The sequence below is a fragment of the Erinaceus europaeus genome, chromosome 1 (genome assembly GCF_950295315.1).
Source record: "Erinaceus europaeus chromosome 1, mEriEur2.1, whole genome shotgun sequence".
Lineage (NCBI taxonomy): Eukaryota > Metazoa > Chordata > Mammalia > Eulipotyphla > Erinaceidae > Erinaceus > Erinaceus europaeus.
Window position 1 is genome coordinate 125,328,251 of NC_080162.1, and position 20,922 is coordinate 125,349,172.

The 20,922-nt window shown below is 40.7% G+C and overlaps 1 protein-coding gene across 2 annotated transcripts in view; it reads left to right on the forward strand.

Annotated features, from left to right (window-relative positions):
* Nucleotides 1-20,299, forward strand: part of SAMD12 (sterile alpha motif domain containing 12) — a 527,032-nt gene extending 506,733 nt beyond the window's left edge. For both annotated transcript variants that reach the window (XM_007516680.3, XM_060195714.1), the window contains exon 5: nucleotides 18,511-20,299. In XM_007516680.3, coding sequence (XP_007516742.2) covers nucleotides 18,511-18,533 — 23 coding nt within the window. In that variant the 3' untranslated portion in view covers nucleotides 18,534-20,299. The remainder of the gene's footprint in view (nucleotides 1-18,510) is intronic.
* Nucleotides 20,300-20,922: the final 623 nt, after the last annotated feature.

Consider the following 20,922-nt stretch of genomic DNA (forward strand, 5'->3'; position numbering starts at 1 on the left):
CAATTCCCACCACCAGAACTCCATACCCCATCCCCTCCCCTGATAGCTTTCCTATTCTTTAACCCTCTGGGAGTATGGACCCAAGATCATTATTCGATGCAGAAGGTGGAAGGTCTGGCTTCTGTAATTGCTTCCCTGCTTAACATGGGCATTGGCAGATCAATCCATACTCCCAGCCTGTCTCTCTCTTCCCCTAGTGGGGAAGGGCTCTGGGGAAGTGGAGCTCTAAGACACATTGGTGGGGTTATCTGTCCAGGGAGGTCTGGTCACATTCTGCTAGCATCTGGAAGCTGGTGGCTGAAAAGAGAGTTAACATATAAAGCCAAACAAATTGTTGAACAATCATGGACCTAAAGGCTGGAACAGTGTGATGAAGAGTTGGGGGGGGGGGTGTCCTCCATTTTGTAGATGGCTAGTAGGCATATTTTAGTTATATTTCAAAGGGCCTGTAGCTATACTAGTGTTTTTTGTTTGTTTTTGTTTTTGCCTGAGCCTGAAATCTTATATGCAGGTGGATGCTAATTATTGTCTAGCGAGATGATGTCATGGCTGGAAAAAGGACCAGAAAGCTGGATCAGGGAAGAGAGTAGCTCCATAATATGGGAAAGGGGTATAAATATTGTTGACTGTAAACTCCATCAATTTGATGTGATCTGGGGCCCATAATTAGCTTAGGAGCCTGTGTGACCTCTACGTGGGTCTCAGCTTCTGTCCTGACTTAAACAGGATTTAGCAGTATAACCCAGCTTCGGTGTGTATTCATTTTCAAGGCTTCAAAGTGAAGCAGGTAATCACTTCCACCTTAGAGCAGGTATTAGGCTTAAAGGAAGTGATGCCTGGAAATCCCAGAGGAGCACTATTTCTTGACACAGCATTGTCAAATGTTCACTCTCATCAGCCATTCTCTTCTGTGGACTTTTGTTTCCTCATCCAAATGGAGATAGTTATACCTACCCCAGCCCATTTCTCCTGCACCCTAACAGACGAAAATGCAATTAAATGTGTGAAAGCAATTTGCAAGTGGATGCTGAGTAGCTGCAAAGTGATGGTACAGTTGCCAATTACCGTCTCCTTGGCTGGAAAGTAATCCCGGAAACCTGGGAGGAAATACAAGGAACTCATGTATCTCCCAGCTATTGGTGGATGTGTGGATGTGAATGGCTTCTCCAAAAGTTACTGTCAGTCAAGACAAGGTCCTTAGCCTCTAAGTGGTTTGAGATGACATAAAGATGGGAAAAGTGAAGTCTACTAACAAGAAAGCCTCACAGCCTTGCAAGCTGCGTAATTTCAGACAACATAGTCTTGGACATCTGGGCTCCATTACCTGAAATACCGTTAAACCTTCAGCTTCATAAATCTGTGTAGAAACAGGTCAATTGTAAGATCCTGCTGATGGCCTCCAGCCAGTTCAGGCAATTAGTCACATCACTCCCCATCCAGGTTTGCAACTCATGCCAAGTGGCTTCTTTAAGAGGAAAGTGTGTACACAAAAGAAATAGACCCATCCACGCAGTTTCATAGCAATGTGCTTTATAACTCTGCCAAGACAGCGAAATGATCTGTTATCATTAGGACATCCAAGCCTCATAACTTTTTCCTCAGTGGAAATAGTACTCATCAGCCCAGGGAAGATCCTCAAATCTTGTAGCTATAATACAGACAATGACCTGCTGAGGCTGATTAATCCAGTCTGGAAAAATGCTAAAATAAATCCTAACCCGTCCCCACCCTCAACATTTTCTCACTTGAGAGACTTCCCTCAACTTAAAACTCTTTTTTTGCTTGTTCTCACATGTCTGAATTGTTTGTGTTTACTCTATATTTTAGGTTAAAGAGCCTAAACCTACAGTAAAGGAATAATCTTGGAGTCTTTTTTCAGAGTTCTGACAACTATACCCCAAGGCGACAGGGTCTGTAACAAAAGACCTTTTCTCATAAGACATCTTGCTCAATTTTGCAAGCTAGAGAGGGTTTATATAAACGAGATAATCTTCTGCACTTCAGAATGTTTATAAAGTTTTCCCTAATTACTATTTTGTTATAGAGAAATTCTGGGAACATGAGAGAAAACAGAAGACCAGAACCCTCCTTACAAAAAGTAGAAAGAAGGAGTATGGAAGAATAAATTTATAACATAGGCAAGAAGATTAGGAATTTCATCTTGCTTCTTAGGCATTTTCATTCGGAAGCTCTTTTCCTGACACTCTAAAGTTTTTATTTACTGCATCTCAGTTATTTGATGTGTAAAACTGATGTCCAGTGTAATAACCACAAGGCACATGTAACCATTTAATTTTAAATGAATTACAATTAAATAAAATTTTAAATTATTTCCTCTAAGAACCATAGAGCAAGCTCTATGACCAGAGAGCAAGCACCCAGTGAACACACATCGCCAATGGCTGCCATATTGGACAGTGTAGTTTTACTAGTGTTCCCACCACTGCAGAAAGCCCCACCAGCTAGTGTTAGATTAAGGAGTTCTATAAGCTTGCTACACAGCATGTGGGTCACAGACCAGTAGTACTAGTGTTACCCGAGAGCTTGTCAGGCCTAAGTAGTCCACATTTTAACCAAATATCTAGGAGACTTATAAGCACATTAAAATCTAAGGAACATCATCCTACCATATCACAACACTCTAAGATTCTGCTTGATAAAACCAGTGTCAGCATTATTTGGCAGTATGGATTTAGTTTGCATAGCACTGTTTCAAAAGAAATCTCTGCTAGCCCTTTGATACCTAGCAGGCATAAAGAGAAAGAGTAAGTGTACCATGTCAACTCCTTGGAACACGTGGGGTTTTGTTTATTTGTTTGTTTGTTGTTTTGACTTTTTTTTCTCTGTAACTCTTGGAAAAGCTGCAAGATCTGGAGAATTTAATGTATTTATTCTATAGAACTGAATCTTAGACAACATTTTCCCACTGAAAAACACTTCAAGAATATTGTAGTAGTTGACAAAGAGGTTCCAGAAATTAAAGTTAGATCAGATAAAAAAATATTGAGGGGGGGGGAGTCAACTGATAGCGCATCGGGTTAAGCGCATGTGGCACAAAGCACAAACACCGGCAGGCATAAGGATCCTGGTTCGAGTCCCCGGCTCCCCACCTGCAGGGGGTTGCTTCATGGGCGGTGAAGCAGGTCTGCAGGTATCTTTCTCTCCCCCTCTCTGCCTTTCCCTCTTCTTTTCCATTTCTCTCTGTCCTACCTAACAACAACATCAACAACAACAACAATAATAACTACAACAACAATAAAAAATAAGGTCAACAAAAGGGAAAATAAATAAATAAATATTTAAAAAGACAGAGTGATAGGTGAACTTTTCTTAGATTAAAAAAAAAATACTGGACTTGTTCATTTAGGACATCATACTCTGTTATTGAGTGTGATAAAGTACAGAAGTAGTGAACAAAATTAGCGAGGGGGCCAGGTTAAGTGCTCACATTACAGTGAGCAAGAACCCGGGTTCAAACCCCTGATCCCCACCTGCAGGAGGAAAGCTTCATGAGTGGTGAAGTAGAGTTGAAGGTGTCTTTCTGTCTCTTTTCCTCTCTATCTCCCCCTCCTTTCTCAATTTCTCCATGTTTCTGTCTAATAAAAGAAAAGTAAAGAAATTAACAAGCAATCCTCAGATAATAATCTGAAATTGTGCAAAAGTAGGGAATTTCAATAGCAATTTGGATTAATCACTTAATGATATATTTTCATGCTTTCTTATAGAATTTTGTGTTGTTTGTAGCAGTGGACAGAATTTTTCTGTGGGCTTTTAGCATTCCTGTTGGAATTTAACAACACGAGACACTTGCTCTGTCAACTGTCATGAACAGAATGAGTAGGGTTGCTTCTGAGTAACTGGCTGAATAAACATGTTCCTACTGAGGGTATCCGGCCTGAGGATACTTTTCCCAGGAAATGCATCATCTCTTATTCATAGGGTACAAAGAGGTAGCAACTTGTCAGCTGGCTTCAAGTGCAGGATGACCATTTCTCTGAGGAACAAAAACTGAAGTTAGGGGAGTCAGTGGTAGCGCAGCAGGTTAAGCGCACGCGTGGCGCAAGGCACAAGGACTGGTGAAAGGATCCCAGTTCAGGCCCCCAGCTCCCCACCAGCAGAGAAGTCACTTCACAAGTGGTGAAGCAGATCTGCAGGTGTCTATCTTTCTCTCCCCTCCTCTCTTCATTTCTCTCTGTCCTATCTAATAACAACAGCAATAATAACTACAACAATAATGAAAAGCAACAAGGGCAACAAAAGGGAAAATAAATTTTTTTAAAAAGCTGAAGTTAGTAGGTGACCTTGAATTATCACAGAGAATTTGGAGTTTGGGTATTTGCATGTACAGAAACCCTTAACTAATTTTCATTAGCAAATACTTTGCTACCCAAATTCTGTCTTTACTTTAAGAAACTGCTAACCTCACTGTGATAGGTTTTACCATTCATTTATTCAGTCATTCAGCAAATATTTCAAGAGTCCATTTGACATTCTAGATATTCTATCACTTACAGCAGTAAGAAAAGAATAAGATATACTGTTTGGCTGAAAAAGCTTGGGTTAGAAATAGAGGTGCATGGCACTCCAGTGCCACAGTCCATTATTGCACGGTACTTATACAGAAATAGAGGTGCCTGGGCCAGATGTTGGCACAGTCTGTTGATCCCACGTGTTGTTGTTGTTGTTGTTGTATTAGTGATTTACAAGATTGTAAAATAATAGGGGTATAATTCCACACCACTTCCACCACCAAAGCTCTGTGCCTCCCTGCCCATACACAGTAACCACCATAGTTCTTCCAAGGTCATACTTATGGGTTAACTATATATATAGTTAGGTTCATATATTCAGTTCTCTATCTTGCACTTATATGGGAAATCATCCCATTGTTATCCTTCCTTTTTTTCTTCCCTCTGAAATAAAAGAAACAGTGCCTAACTTTGTCAGGTATTCCCCAGAATCTCTTCCCTTTCAGTGATGGTGTCACAAAAGTTCTAGTACTCTGTGGAACTGCATTCAGAGCTCTCTAGTCATCTTTTCCTAACATTTCCCTCTCTGAGAGTATGGACCAAAATTCTTTTTGATATGCAGAAGAACTTCTATAATTGCATTTCTGCTGGACATAGATGTTTGCTGGTCAAACTGTCCCCCCAGCCTGTCGCTATCTTTTTAAATTATTATTATTTCTTTATCGGGGGTTAATGTTTTACAGTCGACCATAAATACAATAGTTTGTACATGCATAATATTTCTCAGTTTTCCACACAACGATACAACCCCCACTAGGTCCTCTGTGGTCCTGTTCCAGGACCTGAACTCCTCCCACCCCACTCACCCACACCAGAGTCTTTTACTTTGGTGCAATATACCAACTCCAGCCCAAGTTCTGCTTAGTATTTTCTCTTCTGACCTTATTTTTTAACTTCCACCTTTGAATGAGATAATACCATATTCATCCTTCTGTTTCTGACTTATTTCACTTAACATTATTTCTTTAAGCTTCATCCAAGATGGGCTGAAAATGGTGAAATCACCATTTTTACTCTGAAAATGTCCAATAGTTCTAGTTGATCTATTTCTTCATCTAGCTCCCTTGCTTCTTTATTGATTTTCTGCCTGGATGATCTGTCAAGTTGAGAGAGTGGGGTGTTGAAGTCCCCTGCTATTACTGTGTTGCTGTTAATATATTGCTGTATCACTTTCAGTAGTTTGATGTATTTAGATGGCCTCTCCTTGGGTGCATAAATGCTAATAATCATTAAGTTCTCTTGATTGATTGATCCTTTCAGCACTAAGTAATATTCATCCCTATCTTTTTTAATTTTATTTATTTTAAGGTCTATCATGTCAGAGATGAGCATAGCTGTTAATGACCTTTTTTGTGGTCCATTGGCTTCTATGATAGTTTTTCATCCTTTCATTTAAGTCTGTGTTTGTCTTCTTGAGTTAGGTGGGATTCCTGCAGACAACCTATGGTTGGGTTGTGTTTTCTGATCCATCTTCATACTCTGTGACTTTTAATAGGTGAATTCAGGCCATTGACATTTATTGATATTATTGATTGAAGATATTTTAGTGCCACTATTGTAGACTTTTAGAGTGTTCTTATATATGGCATGTTTATGATCATCTGACTGTTTATAGGAGATCTTTCAGAACTTCTTTCAGGGCAGGCTTGGTGATAGTTGATTCCTTCAACTTTTGCTTTCTGAGAAGGTTTTTATGCCTCCATCTAGTCTGAATGACAGTCTAGCAGGATACAGTAGTCTTGGTTGAAAGGAGAGCTCAATAGATATCTTGCCATTCTCTTCTGGCCTGTAGTGTTTATGTGGAGAAATCTGCTGCTAATCTTATGGGTTTTCCTTTGTAAGTGACTCTTTGTTTTTCTCTTATAGCATTCAGGATCCTTTCTTTATCCTTATAACTTTTCATTCTAAATATGATGTGTCTCTGTTTCTTTAAGTCTGGGTTAATTCTGTTTTGGGATCCTCTGGGCTTCTTTAACCTTTATGTCTTTGATGTTGTCTAAAACTAGAGAAGTTCTCAGCTATTATGTCCTGTAGAATGTTTTCTTCCCCTCCCTCTCTCATTTATTCTGCTCTCTCTCCCCTCTGTTGTTTTCTTTTGCTCAGCTATTTTGTTACCTGTTCTGATACTGTATTATCTTGTTCAGCTTATAGTGATATTAGCTCAGCTATTTCAGCTTTCAGCTCTTTAATTACCTCGAGATAGTTAGTGCTTTCTTTCAGAGACTCATTTGTTGTTTCTGCATTTCTGATGACAATTCTTTCAAACTCTTTCCTCTTTCCTGTGACTAATTCCATAGCTAGCACTTGAATGTTGATCTCATTCTTCTGTGTTTCTACCTCTGGGGGGCTGTTAGCTGGCCTTTGTCCTGGTTCATTTCTCCAATGTTTCACCTTGGTTTAACCATTAATATGGTGTGTTATAAGGTCCTTCTCTCAGTACTTTTCAGTCCACTGATCTCTTTTGCCTGGATTGACTTGTGTATAAGTAAGGTACTTAAAGAGTTCACAGTTGTGGAAATTAACAGTTGTTTCAATGTTATTTCAATCCCTGAGTTGAAACACAGTGGCTGTTAAAACCTTTTGTTCTTTTTTTTCCCTGTAGGCTATGTGAGCCTGAGGGCTTTTTACCTATAAGCAGGCTTTTTAGCTTAATCACTCACTCCTGACCAAGATATAAATCAAGGTGGGGAAGAGATAGGACAGTTATTATGCAAAGAGACTCCCATGTCCCAAGGATCCAAAGCCCCAGGCCCAATTCAGCTTCTCTGCCAAGCCAGGCAGCACTGCTGGCACTGTGAATTTCTAAACAAGTCCTGTTTATAGTCTCTAGGTTCTAAGGCAATTATTCACCATGTTCTCATCAGGAGAACAATGTGGAAAAGCTCCCCTATACAGTCCCACTGCTAGACCACCAGGGTGTAGATCTTCTCCTGAGTTTCCTGGTCAGTTCTCTGCCTTCTGATATCAGCACAGGGCTTCCCCCCTGTTGCTTCAACCTCTGAGGGCAGTAGCAATGAAGACTCATAGTTGCATTTGGAGAATCTTAGGGGAGTCCTCTCCTCCCTTCAGCTGTCTTTTCGTTGGTGAAACAAACTGGAGGTAGTTCCTCAACTGGCAAACTGCCAGACTGTTACCAGCCACTCAGGAGTAGATAATGGGCTTTAGCCCCAGTAATCTCTCCATAGGCTCCTCTATGTCCACGAGCCACATGTGTTTTCATTCACCGGTGACTTGGTGGGTTCCCAAAATAGTCCCAGCCTCATCTTGTTGCAGTCTCAGGTGATCTTTGATATTCCTTGTTCTTTAGAGAAGTTCCTCAACTGGGTTGAGCTGGAGGTCTGAGCAGTGTTGTGGTCTCTGGATGCTCTGGTGATTTGGTGGGCTCCTAAAAAGTTCTAGTTCTGTCTTATTGTGGTCCCAGGTGGTCTCCTTTGATATTCCTAGTTGACTGAGGAGAGGAGAGAAACCTGCCTCTATCTTTCTCTAGGTAAGACCACATGTTAGATAAGGGCACATATAGAGAGGCCACATGTTACCATGTGCAGAGGCCCAGATTTAACCACCCCCCTCAGTTCTCAGCTGCATGGGAAAGCTTTACAAATGGTAAAGTAGTGCTATGGGTGTCTCTCTACCTCTTTTTTGCCTCTCAGTTTCTTTATCTATAGCCAATAGATAAATAAATAAATAAATAAATAAATAAATAAATAAATAAATAAATAATAGAGGTGCTTATAAAGGGACCCTCAGTCTTACAATATCCAGGTCCCCTGCAAACTTGTTAGAAACAAGAATTTACAAACTAATCCAGTCCTACTCATCCAGATGCTTTCCATTTAGAGCCTGATCTCTGTTCTTACTAAGGTCTCCAACAGCTTTCTAAGCACAATAAGATTTGAGTAGTATTAATATTTAGACAGACATAAGTTGGTCCTTTTAATACAGTATGATAAATGTAGTGACACTGATGTGAAACTCTCCAAGCTCTGCAGCCTCCAGGATATCTTAGTAAGCACTCAATAGAATAAATGTTGTTTGATTGATAGACTGATGCATGAATTAACCTGTAGAAACTAAACAATGCTGGAGTGATGAAACATGCCTAAGTCCCCTGGGTTGAAAATTATGCTGAAGTTTTGTCTTTCCTGTTAGCCTTACTCTACAAACCAATATTTAGGTCCCTTCTTGTATGCTATATCCAGGATTTTGGGTACATGGTTATATGATAAAAATGATACTATAGCTCCCACCTGCAGGGAGAAAGCTTCACAGTGGTGAAGTAGTGCTATGGGTGTCTCTGTATCTCCCTCTACCTTCTCAATTTCTCTGTCTCTATCCAATAACAAAATTTAAAACAAAAAAAAAAAAATTTGAAGTAAAAAAAAAATAAAGAAAAAAAATAATGATACTATAAGACAACTGTTTCTATAGTTTACATACATTTCTCTGAGGACAAACAGCTATCATTTAGTGCTGAGGAAAGTTGTAGGTGCTTTTTTAGGCTTAGGTAGGCTGTACTAAAATGCTTGCTAAACAGACACACACACACACACACACACACACACACACACACACCTACCTCCCTGACATTCTGAGTTAGTAGAGATAGAGGTTGGACAATATGGAAAAAAAATGTTTACGTTTCTTGAAGTGAATCTGATACCATCAGGCTTGAGGTACAGTGTACTCACTGTACCTTCAATCCTGGAATCCAGCAGAGACTCAAACTCTCAAGTACTAGCATCAACTTACAAGAACATTTTACCCTCATAGTGTAGACAGAACAAAAAAAGAACAGAGACGATTTTATTATACTTGTTCTGGGGCTAAGAAAAAAAGACAGCTTGCACACATACACATTTTTTTCTCAGTGTGTGTGTGTGTGTGTGTGTATGTGTGTGTGTGTGTGTGTGTGTGTTTATATGTTCACATGCACCTGTGTGTTAGTAATGGTGATCTATCTTCACTCATCTAATAAGCCCTCTTAAACCCCTCCAGAGAGAGGCAGCAACTCAGACCACTGAGGACTACAAAGGCCACATTGTATAAAATCTCTGCTTATATTATAAGAAGCCAGCCACATTCTATCTGAGACAATGAAACCCCCAGCTTAAAGGGGACTAGGTTATAGGCCAAGGGCCTCATATCTCATCTCGACATGAATGAATCCTTAAAAATGTTTTCCTTCAGCCTTGGGAAGTAATAATTCTTGCTTATCCATTCCGGAATCAACAGGCCACTGACATCTCCTAATAAGATCAAGGGTCATAGAATGACTCAAAGGCTGCATGTAATTTAACTCTCCAAGCCTGACTTTCTTCATCTGTGAAATAAGGTTATGTTAACTAGCTCCTTGAGTTGCTTCAAAATGGACATAGATTCTTAGTATAATGTTAGGCACACAGTAATTACATGGCTTATGAGAGTTATTAGCTAGTGTGGTCCACAAATTCTGTTAATCCTGAGTCTCTAAAGAATCAGACACAGTAGGTGATTTATCATAGTAACCTCTATATCAAGAGACAGGTAGGTAGCTCTATCAATTGAGGGGTGCATAACAGAAAGAAAAGTAGACAGACATAATGATTATTCAGGAGCACTGATGGTGTAAGTTCCAGTCTAAGTCTGAGTCCAGATCCAAAGGCAAGAGAAGACCAATGTCTCAACTCAAAATAGAGAAGAAAGTTCTCTCCTATGTAGCTTTTTGTTCTAGTCTTGGTTTCAGTTGAATGAACCACATTGAATCACCCATATTGGCAGTCTTTTTTTAATCAGTCTACTAACTCAAGTCAAAAAGTTTGTTTTTGGTGGAGCCTAGGCCTTGCACATGTACAGTTTCACTGCTCTAGACCACTTTTTTTTTTAAACAGTTAGCTAGAGAGAAGGGGAGATACCATAGCACCTCCAATGAAATGGTGGGCCCAGACCTGGGGTCATATGCATGGCAATACAGGCCTCCTGTTCAGAGTTCTCTGTCTAGCCCCTGACTCAAATTTTATTCTCATCCAGAGACACCACCACAGACACATCCAATTTTTTTTTTTTAATATCTGGGTACCACATGGCACAATCAGTCAAGCTGATGCATAAAATTAACCATTATGGAGTCACTATGGCTTCCAGCTTACTAGGGGTTGTGCAAACTCATAGAACAATTTGTAGGCATCATATGCTTTAATGTGCTCAGGGGGTACACTTGATTTCTTAATTGTACTTTCATGGGGCAAATGCCATCACCACCTTCCCAACCACAAGTATCAATGAGCAGGTAAGTGGCAGCAATAAAATGAGTCTAACTGAGAATATGTGGGTTTCTTCCAACAAAAGACTGGCTACAGAATTTTTGTCCCTTTCCCTTTTTCTTTCCTTCTTTAAAGACCTCTTAACTTCTCCCATACATACTAACTAATTAATTGAGCATACCTGCTTAAATCATGCAGTCTTGATTCTTATAATGGCATGCCTGTGAGAGTTCTAAAAGTTACAAATCACTGAATATTAGATGTTTTGATTATATTGAATATAAAATCAAATAAAATGAGCAAATTATGACTAGAAGAGGGTAGTGAGGTTTGAAATCAGGTGTATTTCCTGTACACACAAGTGGTACACTTAAGTTGCCTTTGATCTTGGCCTATTTCTGGAGTGATATAGTTGAATCACAACCAGGAATAGAAGATAAACAGGGACCTGTATCTTCTAAGTCAACATCAGCACTATTGACACTTGGAGTTGGATAAGTCTTTGACGTGATCTGTCCTGTACATCTAAGGCTGTTTAGTGGGGTCCCTGTCCTCTACCCAATAGGTGCCAGTAGTACTTCCCAAGCTGTGACAGCAAAAAGTATCTCTCAGCATGGTCAACTACCCTATGAGGGGCAAAATTGCACCAATTTGAGAAAAACTGCTTGAACATAGCAAAGATTTTTAGACTATCAGATGGAAATGTACTACAGAGAGAGAGAAAGAGAGAGAGAGGACAGGAGAAAGGACGACAGGATGGAGGAAGGCACTGTCTTTAAATCAAACATCTTATTGAAGGCACTTCTTAAATATAGCATTCAGTATATTGATAAGCTTTCTTTTACATAAATGTAGCTATTTACTTTCTCTCTGGCATTCTTCCTGTCAAGGAATTTGCCTTCTGAACAGTTGCTTCTTACTAAGTCAGGAAGGTATTGTGGGGAAAATAGATTCAGGTGCCCTGCACATACACACAGTATGGTTGTGATAAATTAGTGGATCTAGACTGATTTTTTTCCTGGTGCATTAGAAGGAAAGGACATTTAATATCTCAAAGATTGTAGAGAGGATTTAGTAAGCAACTACTTACAAAATTTCAATTGGCCCATTACAGCTGCTTAATAAGTGTCAGTTCTGCTTACTGTTGGCTGCTATACGGGGAAACCAAGGATCTCACATGTGGAATATACACTTCACACCTGATCCAAATTTCTTCCTGTCAAAGCACCTGTCCTAAAGTCCTCAAACTCTAGTCACATGAAAAGCAGTTTAAAATCAGGGACATGGCTCTTCATTTTGAATGGAATACACTAGACAGCCCTTTGAAGAGATGAAGTCTCATTTCATCCCTTTATCTCATGAGAGAAGAGACTGCCTGCACACAATATCTTTTCTGCTTCCACAAACACACTAATCCATCCAGGCTTTTGCTGCTGGACACACTAGGCCCAGATCTGTTCTTGAATCCTCTGCCAGGCATGCTTTGGTTCACAGGCCAGGTCCCTCCCTGCTTTTGAAGTTTCTGGGTAACAGCTCTCCTTATCATGAAACAGTCTGTGAATGTCTGTTCTAATCTGGGACAGAGTGGATACAAGGCTGTTGCCTGGAGAGTTATCTGTCTCTTGGAGAGTGCAAAGGCTGACCTACAGGCATTTAGTTTTAGTTTTGTTTAGTTGTTTTTTCCGCATTCTCTAGTTGTGGCATTAGACTACTGACCAAATTTAATTTCTCTAGAAATGTTAGTAGTAGTAACTATAAAATAGTAGCCATACCTTACTATTTGTCGAACACCATGCAGAATGCTTTTTTTAAACTTAGTTTTGGAGAAATTCATGTTTCCAACATCATATAGCAAGTTTGTGGTGAACCTGGAATGCCAGTACACATCTACCTTATATCTGAGCTAGTGCTCTTAATCACTGGATTCTAATGTGTTTCTCCTCATTCCAAACTCTAAAGCCATTGGAATGAAAAAATGACTGGTTCCAAGATTGGCTAAACTGGTATTGTTGGCCTACCAAACATATTTGAGAAAGAAACACTGACTGTTACTTATCTACAAATCCATATATGGTCAGTTCTGGGATCCATGTGTTTCTTGAGAAGTCCTTCGATAAAAAAAGAAAAAAATGGAAGATTGAATTTCATGTAAAATCAGGTATTGGGTTAAGAACACACCTTTCCCTAGCACACCTCCCCTCCCCAAGAAGGGGAAGAGGGAAGAAGAAATATATTAATTTTAGAGCTTGAGTAATGGCTCACAGTATAGTTGGGTTTTGTTTTTTTTTGTTTTTTTCTCACTATTCCTATCAGTCATCCCCACCCCCATAGATAGCCACTATAATTCTCCTACAGTCTTAGGTATAGGTTGACTTTTTTCACATTTATATGTTCAGTTCTCTATATTCTGCATATGTTTGAAACCATTCTGTACTTGTCCTTCACCTCCTTACTTGCTTCACTGTAGAGCAGCAGTGGTAGGAACTGCCCCATTCTTTTTGTTGATATAGCGAATTACATTGATTGACTTGTGGATGTTGAACCATGCGTACTTCCCACTTGGTCTTGTTGGATTATTCTCTTAATATATTGTTGGATTTGATTAGTCAAGATTTTGTTGAGAATGTTTGCATTAATGTTTATCAGGGATATAGGTCTATAGTTTTCTTTTTTATGTGGAGTCCTTTCATGCTTTGTGGCTCAAAATGATATTAGCCTCATAAAATGTGTTTGGGAATGTTCCCTATTTTTCTATTTTCTGGAAGAGCTTGAAGAGAATGGGTGTTACTTCTCTGAATGTTTTATAAAATTCATCAGCATAGCCATCTGGACCTGAGCTTTTGTTCTTGGAGAGGCTTTTGATTACTGTATCAATTTCTGCACTAGTGATTGGCCTGTTAAGCTTATTTACTACTTCCTGTGTCAAGGTTAGCAGTTTGGTATGACTCTAAGAATGTGTATATTTGGAAGAAAAAAGTCTTCTTCTATAATATCATTCTTCCTCATTAATTATACAACAATTTCTTAAGAACTCTTTGTATACCAGGGTACTTTGAACTGGTATGGCACATGACAATAATATATAGTACTATTGTCAAAATAATTCAAGAGCAGCCATAGATCAAAATGATCGTGATGGTGAGATAAAATGCCATACTGCCATGTAAGGTGATGTTGTCAGTTGTATCTCAGGTGGAAAGAAAACCTCAATAAAGATATAATATATGAAGTATTTTTCATAAATAGAGAGGTAGGTAGTTCTACTGTTAGAAGGTCTGTGTGGCTGGGAGGTTGATAAGTGTTGGAACACAGGACTTAAATGCTTGAGACCCCAAGTTCAGTTATGCATTTTCCAGACCTGATTTCTAAGACTAAGGATGGGTGTACCCTGTCATCTTCCTGAAATTTCATGTTGTTAGTCCATTCACTAACTGCTCATTCTTGGAATTTTTAACAGTGGTTCACAAAATTATAAGATTTTAGGAGTATAGTTTTGTCGGGCTAGCATCATGGGAGAGAGAGATAACCCAGGAACCAAGATTGAGGCGGCAAGGCAATACAAATCTTTATTCATGTGAACACTCCAGAGTTGGTTGGGAGCACACCTCATTAGGCTATGTAATGCCAACTGCAGTGGCCGGCGACAGCCTCTTGGTCTGCATGCCTGCCTTCCTCCAGGTCAGGACACGGAAGAGCCAAGACAGAAATGGAAGTGGCTTGACAATATCATACATGGCTAGGAGAGGGGTGGAGAAAGGTGGGAGGGGCTGCTACCAACCCAACTGTTGCTAGGGTCCAAAGGGCAGAAAGAAGACAGATCAAAAGAATGGGATGGGTGGGGATCTCCTAGGCAAAACAATGATTATGCAGATATGCCATACCATCAGGAATGCAGGTGGAGCAGGGGTAGCTGGCTTAATGCTTTGTGAGTCTCCTCACAATTTTCCGACATCTCCCCCTTTCTTTTTATCTAATGGCCATAGTATCAGGAATATAGGGTGCTCTGTGAGGCAGGGAGTCTGATAGACAGGGCAAACCTTAGGGGTTGCTCCTGTCCTTCCTTGCTCAACCTCTCCATAGAGAGAGACTAACAGGATAGACTCACTCCTCAGGTCAAGCCCTGCCAAGCTCAACCACATCCTCACAATTTCCTGACATCTCCCCCTTTCTTCTGTCAGAGGAATAGCAGTGTAGAGGTGAACAGAAACCTTTTGGGCAGAAACCTAAATGATATCATGCAGGTGGTTTCAAAAGAACCATAATAAGACAGGGAGTGAGCGATAAGTAAGAGTAGCAAGGGCCAGCATGAGGCCGAGGGGAGGCCTTGTGGGCTGAGAGGGTGGGGGCTGAGGAGCGGGGCCTGACAGTGAAGGGGTGGGGCCTAGTGGTGAAGGGCTTGGCCTGCAGGTGAAGGGCTTGGCCTGGCAGCAAAGGGCGTGGCCTGGCAGGTGAAGGGGTGTGACCTGTAGGCGAGGAGCTTGACCTGTAGGCGAGGAGCTTGACCTGGTGGCAAAGGGGCTGGGCCTGGCAGGTGAAGGGGCCTAGCCTGCAGGCAAGGGGCTGGGCCTGGCGGGCAGAGGGATGGGGGGAAGAGGCATGAAAGGGACCATCCGGCGCTGCAGACTCCCAAGACAACTGGCTGCAAGATCCATAGACCACTGCTGTCAGTCCCAGAGAAGCCCAGCAGCGTAACAGGAGTGTCCAAAGGTCCACCAGCAAATCCAATAGAAGTGTCAGTCCAATACCAACGACCAGGGGAAGAAATGCCTCACGTCTATCTTGATGGGGAAGGACAGCCACTGGAATTCCACTTTTCTGTAGAGAGTGAGCTGAAACCACCAAAAGGTGACAAACGAAGCAGAAGCAAGAAGAGCAGACTGTGAAGGGCAGTAGGAAAGCTCTGTCCTTGGACTCTGAATCAGGTTCAGTCATGTTCAATCATGCATTTTCCAGACCTGATTTCCAAGACTAAGGATGGGTGTACCCTGTCACCTTCCTGAAATTTCATGTTGTTAGTCCACGCACTAACTGCTCATTCTTGAACTTTTTAGCAGTGGTTCACAAAATTATAAGATTTTAGGAGTATAGTTTCACACATATATATTGTACCTATAGCCAAAATCCTGTGCCCCACCCCCACCCCCACTCATTCTGTTGCCTGCATAGTTCTTATGAAGTCTAAGAGACATTCATTGGCTTTATCTACCTATATTTCCTTTTTTAAAAAAAATTTTTCTTTTTTTTATAAATTTTTATTTATAAAATGGAAACACTGACAAGACCATAGGATAAGAGGGGTACAAGTCCCACCACCAGAACTCCATATCCCATCACCTTCCCTGATAGCTTTCCTGTTCTTTAGCACTCTGGGAGTATGGACCCAGGGTCATTATGGGGTAGAGAAAGTGGAAGGGCTGGTTTCTACAGTTGTTTCCCCACTGAACATGGGCATCAACAGGTCGATCCATACTCCCAGCCTGTCTCTCTCTTTCCCTAGTGGGGCAGGGCTCTGGGGAAGCGGGGCTCTAGGACACATTGGTGGGGTTGTCTGCCCTGGGAAGTCCAGTTGGCATCATGTTAGAATCTGGAGCCTGGTGGCTGAAAAAAGAGTTAACATATAAAGCCATATAAATTATTGACTAATCATGTGCCTAAAGGATAGAATATTGTAGGTGAAGATTTGGGGGGTCTCCATTTTGGAAATAGCTAGTAGGTCTATTTCAGGTATATTCCAAAGGGCCCATGACTTAGTTTTTGCCTGATCCTGACATCTAATATGCAAGGAGACCCAAATTATTATCTGGAGAGATGATTTTATGGCTGGAAAAAGGGCTGGAAAGCTATATCAGAAGAGAGTAGCTCCAGAATATGGGAAAAATATATAAATATTGTTGACTGTAAACCCCATCAGTTTGACCTGATGCCCATATTCAGCATAGGAACCTATGTAACCTCTGCATCTCAGTAGGTCTGAACTCACATTCTGTGGTCATAAGTAGGAACTTTCCAAGATGCACTAATTTCAGGACCCATCTTCCTCAGGTAGTAGATAGAGTATGTTATCCAACCCCCCTTCAGAGCATGGAACATTCTCTACCATTATTGATCCACATTGTCCTCTAGAGGCCCCCAAAGGGGTCCATTATGTTGTTCCTGATGGAGATGACCTGTGACAATGGAGAGAGGGGTCTATTCGAGGTCTAGGCCCATCATGTCTGTGTGGGAATCCCAGGACTCCCCAACTAGGGCCCCAGCCTGATAGTGACTGAAGAGTCATCATTAAAGTATGCCAGTCTCTTGCCCTTATTCAGCTTTTGTAGTCCTTACTTTAATAAGGTTAGCTTTGGTGTAACTGAGGGAAGTATAATAGGAAGTAGGTGAGGAGGGTATCTAGGTCTAAGTAGAAGCTATTTCATTAGGAACTTCATGGTGTCTTTTTAGGTCTTTCTACTTGCTTGATTCATTTATTGATTCACTGCAAACTATTGTGAACTTTTGCTTTAAGGTATATATTTTGCCCTAATTTATGGATACATGTGTACATATGCTCTATCTCATGGGATCTGGGTAGATTTTTTTTTTTTTTTATTCCCAGAAAGTTTCCTACAAACAATGAAATTCACCTCTCCCCACTCCATCACACCCAAAATGCTTCACACCATTCTCACTCTGATCTTCTCTCTGATCAAGTCAATCAACAAAACCTGTTATAGATTAAATGATTTCCCAAACCTCCAGACATCACCTATCACTAATATAAGTCTTGGAACTCAGCAGGGAAACATCCAGCTAAGTGCACACATTACTATCCACAAGGACCCTCATTTAGGCCCCCAGTCCCCACCTACAAAGGGAAAGCTTCATGGGGTAGGGGATGGGAGAGAGAACAGGGCTGCAGGTGTCTCTCTCTTCCTCTCTATCTCTTTCTATCCTCCCCTTTCAATTTCTCTCTGTCCCATCAAGTAAAACTGAAAAAGGGGGAGGAGTGGGGAAAACACTAGTGAAAGAAACAGGCTGGGAGCATGGATCAGCCTGCCAATGCATATGTCCAGCAGAGCAACAACTACAGAAGCCAGAATTCCCACCTTTTGACCCATATTTCCAGTGGAGGAGAAGTGATAGGGGGAAGATGACCAGAGTTCTCTGAACTTCAACTCTGTTAGGATCCAGAGAGAGAAGAGGGAAAAGGGAGGGACATTTGAATGTAGTACTAGGTGTATGTGTGAATTGTAAAGGAAGATGGGACTATGGGGGAAAAATTGGTATATATATACAGTTGTAGAAATACTAGTTAACGCATATCTGCAACCTTAAGAGAACTGCTATAGTTTACAGTAGAGGCATTGGGGATTGAAAACTCTGGTGGTAGGAATGGTACAGATTTGTCCCCCTGTTATTTTTGTAATTTTGTAAATCAATATTAAATCACTAATAAATTTTTTAATGGGAGGAGGAAAGGTTGCTGGAAGCAATGTATTCATAGTGCAGGCACCAAGACCCAGAAATAATCTTGGTGGCAATTAAAAAAACAAATGTCTTTCCCACTCTGCCAAGTGTAAACATTCCAAGAATAAAAGCCACCATCAATGTATTCTGAGATAAGTAGCCATTATATCTGCTAAAGTTTTCTTTTTGACTTAGGATATCAGGAAATCTCCAAAAGAGACCATTGCTACTTACCATTATCTGAGAGCATAAAGAAAAAAACTTAACCACTTTTTTTTTTCTTTTTCCCTTTGTAGTCTCAACTGAGGGTTCTCCATGAATGTGGTTGGTCTTCCACGCTGCTGTCCTGCCAGTTGATATGAGCATGGTCTGATTCTCACAGAAGGACTAAACTCATGGCACTGCCAGAAGATATCATTGGAACACTGACAGATTAAACAGATTGACTGAAAAAGGAAAAGAAAGAGAAAAAAAATTCCATTCAGTCAAGAAAATAAGCTTTGGAAAATCTTAGTTTGCTGTGGAGTTTTAAATGAGGTGCATAATATACAGTCCCAACTTGTTCAAAGTGGTCATTGGCAGACCATTAGCTGGAAAATTGCTTCCAGTTTTCATCACTGTGCATAACTGAAGCTACCTTTGAGGAGCTGTCTGAACCCTTCCCTAGAAGTCCTGTTTTAGCATGACAACTACTGGATTATTTTATTGTGTGTGCAGATGGCATGATGTGTTAGCAAAAAAAAAAAAAAAACAAACAGCAGTTCTGCAATCTCAGTGGAAGTGTTCATCATACTACATCCTGGTAGAAATGTAAACATGTCTTGATTGTGTTAGTTATGATGTCTAAAGGTATTCTGTCCAACTTTTAAGCACTTTATAGCAGAACACTATACAGAAACAAATCAGCACGTTCAGTCTAAGTGAGAAAGTCTCTTCTTTTTAAAAATCTATTTCTATTTCTGGCTCAGACTGTCTAAGACATACTCTACTATTACAATATCCCCAGTCATTGCTGGTAGATTGGTACAAACATGGCCACAATACTGTTAGACTCAACCACTTGACACTTTACTGAACAACCAGATCACTTATAACACCAAAGGGAAATAGAAGTGGGCCTAGCGATTGTAATTATCTTACCTCTTGGTTCCTTGTACCTTGGCACAACTAACCACATGCACATATAAATACTCAAACATAGGCGACTTCTATGTGATCTTCACTCATTCTTTAGATGAGACCTGTTATGGAAGAAAAGAAGAGTGGCTTTCTTCAATCTAAGACCTTGGTGGGATGATGATAGAGGCAATGAAATACCATTTTCTTGCATGATCTAACTTTAACATTTTGGAAAGCTCACTAGGTCAAGTTGAAATCACAACTCTCTGAAAGGGGGGGGGGGGAACAGCATGTCTGGAGAAGGAAAAGGGTTTAGTCCTACACCTGATTCCTTCCTCAATAGAGAATTTTCTAGCTACTATTTATCTTTCAAATATAATACCCACAACTAATTTATTTTTCCCATGCTTTTCAACAAAATGTGTCCTGGGAAACTAGTCCACCCAGTTACTGCTCATTCTTAGAGAAATGTGCATATTGAATGACCTTCCATACCACATCAGTACTTTTTTCAGAAAATGTAAGGTTGACTGAATTAAAAAAAAAAAAAAAAAAAAAAACTCAGCAAAGTATCTTTAAAGTCTATCCATGACCCCAGCCTGGGACTGGCACATCTCAGAGGCTTATATAACTACACAAGTGCCCTGCCAACATAAGCGAGGTTTATATTATAAGGGGTCTCCTGATAGATACTAAGTATCTATTCTGTGCATGTCTTGCCTCCCCTGGGAGTTTCAGGAAACACACAAACCATTGGAAAATGCCTTTGCCAAGATTTGGAAACCTGACAAGAATGGGAAAAGAGAGCCATGTATGCTTTGGGTGACTTACCCAGAAGAATGAGTCACTACCAGTCTTTTGGGGATGGAGTGCCAAAGAAAGGAGCACCCTGGAGGGGACCGCAAAGAAATTTGATCACCACCAAGATCTGACTCTTTGGGTCAGCTCCAGTCTGCCAAGCCCTTAACAGTGCTACAATGCTACAGTGCTACAGTGCTACAGTGCTACAGTGCTACAGTACTACAGTGCTTGACTCTTTACACAAGTCTAAAATTAGGAGGCTTAACCTGGAACTTCACATTGCAATCTCTACCACATACCTGTTGAAGTTCTTTTTTTTTTTTTAATTGTCTCCAGATTATCGCTGGGGCTAGGTGGGGGGGCATTACGAATCCACTGCTCCTGGTGGCCATTTTTTCCATTTTATTGGATAGGGCAGAGAAAAATTGAGAGGATATTGAGAGGGAGAGAGAGTTAGAGGGAGAGAGAGTTAGAGAGAAAGATAGGCACCTGTAGACTTGCCTCAGTGCTTGTGAAGTGCCCCCTGCACTAGTGGGGGACCCAGGGACTAGAACCAGGATCCTTATATGGGTCCTTGCACTTAGTACTATGTACATTTAACCAAGTATGCCACCATCTGACCCCCTGCTGAAGTTCAGTTCCAGTGATAAGACTTCCTCCTTTCTTCTATCCTCGATTTTATTCAGCAAGAGTTTTTGGTGTTTGTTGATCATTATGCTTGGGCAACAACAGCACACCAAGCAGATTCTCTCTGACCTACAAATAAGAGCCCCATCCCCCCCAACACT